This window comes from Mandrillus leucophaeus, unplaced genomic scaffold (genome assembly GCF_000951045.1).
Source record: "Mandrillus leucophaeus isolate KB7577 unplaced genomic scaffold, Mleu.le_1.0 Scaffold160, whole genome shotgun sequence".
Classification (NCBI taxonomy): Eukaryota; Metazoa; Chordata; class Mammalia; order Primates; family Cercopithecidae; genus Mandrillus; species Mandrillus leucophaeus.
In genome coordinates, this window is record NW_012101588.1 from 1,316,620 (window position 1) to 1,324,074 (window position 7,455).

Here is a 7,455-nt window from a genome sequence, read left to right on the forward strand (position 1 = left end):
GTAGTGGCACACGCCTATAATCCCAGCTACTAGGGAGACTGAGGCAGGAGAATTGCCCGAACCCAGGAGGTGGAGGTTGCAGTGAGCCGAGATGGCACGCCACTGCATTCCAGCCTGGGCAACAGAGACTCCATCTCAAACAAACAAACAACAAAAATTCACATACACGGGTATGTCACACCTTAATAAAAATATTCCTACAGTATTTAATTTTATGCCAAATATTTTGCATCTCAAAATTAGCTTTATTATACAAAATTCACTTAACCCCATTTCAAAGATAGGTTAATGAATTCAAGTAGAGAACACTTTATTATGCTATTTTTTAGAATGAATGCTAATAGCAGCTATTATTCATTAAACTCTACAAATCCACACAATAAAAAAAGACAAAGAAAAAATGTGTAATAAACGTACCTTAAGCATCACATTAAAATACAAGGTCGGAAAAAAGAAGCATACAACATGAAGCGCTAACCTGACAAACGTAAAATCTTTATATAAAAATTCTATGAGGATTAAAAAATTGAATCAGGTTCTGAGTACCAGTGATCTTTTGAAAAAGCATCTGAATTGCAATCGGCATATTAATAATTTATACAAATTAAGAAATTAGTTCTTACACTAGTTATTCTCATTCTTTCTTTCTTAAGAGATAGCGACCCACCAGAGTGCCCAGGATAGTCTTGAACTCTTAAGTCATCTTCTCACCTCAGGCTCCCAAGTAGCTAAGACTATACATGCAAGGATCATGCCCAGCCCTAGTTATTATTTCTAATAGCACAGTCACGAATGTTCCCTTACTTTACAGTATTTATGGTTTATTTTACTTACCCATACTCACTATAAATTCCAAACTACTAGAACTTTGACCAAAAGCTTGGTATGTTAAACTGAATTTTTTTTTTTTTTTTTTCCTGAGATGGAGTCTCACTCTGTTGCCAGGCTGGAGTGCTGTGGCGCCATCTCGAAAGCTACTTGAGGCTGGTGTGGTGGCTAACACCTGCAATCCCAACATTTTGGGAGGCTGGGGCAGGAGAGCTGCTTGAGCCTAGGAGTTTGAAACGAGCCTGGGCAATGTGGTAAGACCCTGTCTCTCATTAAAACAAACAAAACACACACACACCAAAACTACTTGATCTCTCCCACTTGATTTTGAGATTCCTCAAAAGGAGATAACCTTCCAACAGCATTTTTTATACTATGTACAATCTCAACTCTACTTTATAAATGAAACATTCTAAACATACTGTTATTAAATCCTGGTTTTCAGATTAAGTAAATTGTGTTGAAGAAAGCAGAATTCAGAGGAAAAAATCATAAATTGATCTAGGTTACTGGCTTGCTTCTGTCTCTCTTTTAATCTTTTTTTTTTTTTGGAGATGGAGTTTCACTCTTGTTGCCCAGGCTGGAGTGCAATGGCGCAATCTTGGCTCACCGCAACCTCCACCTCCTGGGTTCAAGTGATTCTCCTGCCTCAGCCTCCCAAGTAGCTGGGATTACAGGCATGCGCCACCACGCGTGGCTAATTTTTTGTATTTTTAGTAGAGACAGGGTTTCTCCATGTTGGTCAGGTTGGTCCTGAAATCTCGACCTCAGGTGATCTGCCCACCTTGGCCTCCCAAAGTGCTGGGACTACAGGCGTGAGCCACTGTGCCAGGCTTTTTTTTTTTTTTAAGACAGTCTTGCTCTGTCACCCAGACCAGAGTTCAGTGGTGCGATCATGGCTCACTGCAATCTTGACCTCCCAGGCTCAAGTGATCCTCCCAGCCTCAGTCTCCTGAGTACCTGGGACTACAGGCATGTGCCACCACACTCAGCTAATTTTTGTACTTTTTGGTAGAGACAGGATTTCACCATGCTGCCCAGGCTGGTATCGAACTCCTGGGCTCAAGCAATCCAACTGCCTCTGCCTTCCAAAGTGCTGGCATTACAGGTGTGAGCCACTGCACCCTGCCTTCCCTCTTTAATCTTTCTCAAGGGATATAGCAAACTGATAAAAACCTCAGTATATTATTTGTTGCTGAGCTAAATGTATACAGTCTGTTTCACTGAGCAAGTCACTCTGTCCTATGAAGACATAAACCGTACTATGAATAAAATGTATATTTTTTTCTTTAAATTGGTTCCTCCCTACTTTATGACCCTTGTTGCCCAGTTTATAATCTCTGCTGCTATTATAGAAAGCTGCTTTGTAACTACTTTAACCTAGTGGCAGTCATTTTAATCATTTGAGAAACCATCACCATATTTAACTCCACACGTCTAACTACTTCTATTTTAGCATGACACGTGCATCCACTTCATTAGACTGCGAAGTCTTAGAACTCAGATATCAAAAATGGCATTTCCTTGTAATTTTTCTAGAGCGAAATATTAATTTTACACACACACACACATACATACACACCCACCCACCCTGGAGTCTTTGTTGCCCAGGCTGGAGTGCAATGGTACGATCTCGGCTCACTGCAACCTCCGCAGTCTGGGTTCAAGCGATTTTCCTGCCTCAGCCTCCTGAGTAGCTGAGATTACAGGGGCCCACCACCACTTTCAGCTAATTTTTGTATTTTTAGTTTCATCATGTTGACCAGTCTGGTCTCGAACTCCTGACCTCAGGTGATCCGCCTGCCTTGGCCTCCCAAAGTGTTGGGATTACAGGCGTGAGCCACCATGCCCGGCCAATATTTTTAATTTAAAAAATCTTAAAAGACAATTTTAGCTATTTTAGCTGTACATATTTAACCAGTATATCAGTATCTGTACCTATGTATATGCAAACACAAAATTTTGAGAACCAACCAGGAACTTCATATAACAGGTACTGTGGTAAGAGAGTGACAGTTTGAAAACAGCTGTATTTATCACTAAGGCTAGGTGGTATACCTTTTATCTAGTTACTTGGTATCCTACCTACTCAGTATGTACAATTTTAGATGTAATACTAAAGTAATCATTGATGTTATTCAATATAAATTCCAGTTTATGAAAGTTATTATAGTTGGCCCTTGAACAACCCAGGTTTTAGCTCTATGGGTCCACTTATATGTGGATCTTTTTCAATCAAACTCAAATAAAATATACAGTACGCGGATCAAAAATACAGCATTCATGGCATGCGAAACCTGAGTATGCAAAGGGCAGACTTTTCATACACCAGGGTTCAAATTCCTTTGCCAGGATTTTGGCAAGGATTGTCTGCGTATGTTTCTACAACCTGATACTTCCCGGATCCCACTACCTTCCGGCTCTCAGCATCATAAAGTTACTTGCTTACTCTCTTCTTAAAGTTTACTTGCTTCTTCATAAAGTTTACTTGCTTACCCTCTTCTTAAAGACAGGTATCCATATTCTTAGTCCATTAAAATAAAATTAACTGTAAGCTTAGTTAGCAATGAGATGATAATCTGTTTTTAAAGGGCATTAAAAGGACTGAGAAACACATGAAGACAGTTCTGATAACCTTGGTATTCTAAAACAGGCTGTCAACTTTGCAAATACAAAAGTAGCAAAATCTCTGCACCTCAGTTTCCCCACCTCAAAGAGAATTACTGCAACCAGGGTCCAAATATTGTGCTATTTCTGAAGACAGACATTAATCTTTGGCATGGTAACTGGAACAAAATGGGCATTTAATTATTAGTTTCCTTCTCCCCATCAAAAACACAGACTCAGTGTTTCTTGAAACACCTGAAAAGATAATTCACAGGTTGCAGATAATAGTGATACTGTCATCCTGACTGTTTCTAACACTTACTGCGGAATTCTTGGCATCTCCAATATTTAGAATTCTAAACAGAAGTTACTTAAATTTTCTTTTTCTCTCTCTTTCTTTGAGACAGTGTCTCACTCTGTCGTCCAGGCTGGAGTGCAGTGTGACTCGATTATGGGTCACTGCAGCCTCTATCTCTTGGGCTCAACTGATTCTCTTGCCTCAGCCTCCTGTGTAGCTGGGATCACAGGTGTCCACCACCACACCCAGTTAATTTTTTTTTCTTGTTAGTAGAGATGAGGTCTTGCTATGTTGCCCAGGCTGGTCTTGAACTCCTGGGCTCAAGAGATCCTCCTGTTTGGACCTCCAAAAGTGCTGGAATTACAGTTGTGAGCCACCATGCCCAGCCTACAGTTATTGAAATTTCTTTTCTTTTTTTTTGTTTTGAGACGGAGTCTCTCTCTGTTGCCCAGGATGGAGTGCAGGGGTATGACCTTGGCTCACTGCAACCTCCGCCTCCTGGGTTCAAGCGACTCTACTGCCTCAGCCTCCTGTGGAGCTGGGACTACAGGCGCACGCCACCATACCCAGCTAATTTTTGTATTTTTTTTTTTTTTTAAAGTAGAGACATTATTTCACTATGTTGGCCAGACTGGTCTCGAACTTGACATTGGCTTACATTCTTTTTAAAAAGTTTGATGTTGAGTAGATTTTAATTAAATGGAGATTTTTACTGAAATTTTCCCTAAAAATAAAATTCTGTATTTGTAATGTAAGTCAGGAGTAAATACAGGTTTTGGATAAATGTGTATGCTTCCTAAGTCAATTCTCAGAGTCACTTTTAAGATCACTCCAGCTGTTTGGGGTATCCAACTTGGGAAATTCAGAGCCTCGGCATTTAGAAAGAAAATCCTTTCTCAACTTTAATCTGATGAAAAGTAAATCGTTCCTTGAAAGTCCATGATATGTCACAAAGTTAAATGCACCATCTGGCAAAATCAAATTAGAACAGGTTCAAAATTTACAACTATCTAACAACATTCAACTATTTGGTCAAAACAGAACCTAATTGGCAATTTTGACTTTCACATCACAAGAATGTACTGAGAAGTTTGGTATTCCCCAGGGCAATTTTTTTTTTTTTTTTTAGCGCAAATGACAAAAACAATTACCATTTAAAGTCAATTCTAGATTCATAAAGACGATGAATATTCCAGGTTTTTAGAACAATCTACTGTCACATCAGAAAAACAGAATGAACATAACATCATTTGGAGTCAATTAAAATTGAATCCTGAAGGAAAATAATAAAATATGCTCAGTTCTTATGAGTCACACATTGAATAACAGCACTTTTCAAAGTCAAAGTTAGTTCCCATTTTCCAGGATGAAAATGACTGTGAGGCATTAGGTGATTAGCTATTAGGTGATTAAAACAACTATTAATAAATCGGGGTAAGGGTCTCAAATTTGGTGCCACCCAAAAAGGTGGTAACATGATTGACTAGTTTTATAACACAAAAAGGTTTCAGTTATTTATGTAGATAATTCAGAGATAATATATCTCAGAATATCAGGACAACCATCTACTCTTGATGCCTTAACATAGAAAAACAGCTTAGTATGGAGTTCAGTCTTGACTGGTTAGGTGCCTAACATCCCAGATCCCAGTACCTTCCTGGCTCTCAGCATCATAAAGTTAGGTAACTCAGTTCCCTCTGAACAGAGGCAAGCGCCAGCCAACACAACTTTAGTAAGGAAGACACAGTACCTTGGTGAAACAAATTATAGCTGAATGTAAGAAATCAATCTTCAGACACTGTAGGAGCAAGGTACTGATGAGGAACGGAAAGGCCATCTTTTCCTTACCCTCTATCTGCCGTATGTGAGTCCAAGCAAGTCTTTTAACTCTTGCAGTTTCAAGTCAGCAAAAAGATAATTTTGCCTGCCTCACAAAGTGCTGCAAATATTAATGCTTTCAGCACAATAAAAATGCTACAAATAGATTTTTCAAACAAAATATGAACATAATATGAACATAAAAGGCAACTTCAATGTGCACCTAGAAAAGATTAAATTCTACTAACTGTATCTTCAAAGGCAGAAAATATTTATAGCACTATATTCTAGTTAGATGGAATACCGTTATACACAATGAAGTATACTATTGTGGAGATACTGAAAAGTTTTTCTGTGTTAAGCTTAGTAACTACAAGAAACAAAATATTTAGAGGCAGAAAGTTGGAGACAACTAAAAAAATTAAAAACACTATCTTAGTCTTGTTTTGCTGAAGGACCTACTAACACACAACTTTGACGAGCAAGAAACAAATATATAATGATCTAAACTGCTAAACAATATATTCAAAGGGATTCAATACTACATACAAGACTACAAGGGACCTTGAACGCTTTACTGTACTGTACAAATTGTGACAATGCTCATCTCCACATCATAGGGCTTTTACATATTTTCTGCTTCATCTCTACCAGCTTATTTCTGACAAACAATACACAAAAATATTTTCAGCAAACATGACTCAACGTTGAATTGGAAAAGCTACACATAAAAGAGCCATGTAAAAATAAGCTGTGCCTGGGACACCCTATTATTATTACTTTTATCCTTTAGGAGTTAGACATTCTGGTAGCTTGTACAAATTCTGCCACTGAAAAAGTACTAAAAATACTGAACTTTTAAACTATGTGTCTGCTTACGATACCTTAAGATCTAAAAGCACTGTAAGAAACACACCTACCCAAACCTGTAAAATGTAACCTCAACCTTATCACAAGCCAACCTGCGGACTTGCCTAATCAGATGCTACTTGAATGAATTAAAATGTATCCACCTTGAAAAGATTTTTCGCTCATAATTTTAAATTACGGTTTTAAATGACCACAACATGTTTATCGTAGAAAACTTAATGGTCAAAACTTTAAAATCCAAAAAACGAGACCTTGTGATGGATCTATGACGTCCACTTAACTTCCGAAGCAATGGAATTAACTAAAACTAGATAAAATAGGCACAAATACAACTTCTAACTGTAACAGACTAATCGAAGTATTTCCCTACCAAACTAAACAGTTTTTTTTTTTTTTTTTTACATAATCAGCTATGCTAGTCCTTGATAATGTTAAGCTAGTCCTTTGGGATCAACCAACCAAGTGACTTCCTTATCAAAACAAGAACTTGGCCTTTTCCACTACGTGTACACTGACTTATGAAAAAAGGTTAAAAAAATAATGTAGTAACTGTCTCACAGGGATCCAACGTAAGACTTGGATTTCACAAAAATCTGCAAATAATTCAGTTTCTTTCCTCAGAATGCATGCACTCATTTAAAAATGGAAGTCTACAAGAGAACGTTGCTGCAGTAACATCCTACTGCGTGACATGAAATGTAGGGAACGAACGTTTCTTTTTTTTCTTGCTGAACTCGGGAGAGGCCCAAGGGAGGTGGAGGGAGCAACACCGAGGTGAGGAAAAAACGAGCGCCGCCGCTCAGCCCGGGGAGGGCATCCTCCGACCTCCGTGAGTGGCCGGTCTCTCCGGCCGCCGGAGCACCCCTCTCACCCCAGGCCCTGGGGACGGAGGACGGAGATAAAATGGCCTCGACGCGGCGGAAGTGTTCCCCGCTGGCGGGAAGGTAGAGCGGATAACGAGACTGGTGCTGCGCCGGGCCCGAGAGGCCTTTCGGGCCCTGCCAGCCCCTTACCGGCCGGGGGCGGCTGCGCCC

General features: G+C 39.4%; 1 protein-coding gene across 1 annotated transcript in view; it reads right to left on the reverse strand.

Moving 5' to 3' along the window:
• Window positions 1-6,812: 6,812 nt before the first annotated feature.
• The window catches only part of LOC105536573, a 24,300-nt gene continuing 23,657 nt past the window's right edge, over window positions 6,813-7,455 (reverse strand). Inside the window, exon 2 of the mRNA XM_011975974.1 lies at window positions 6,813-7,447. Within this exon, the coding sequence (XP_011831364.1) occupies window positions 7,072-7,447 (376 nt within the window). The 3' untranslated portion in view covers window positions 6,813-7,071. The remainder of the gene's footprint in view (window positions 7,448-7,455) is intronic.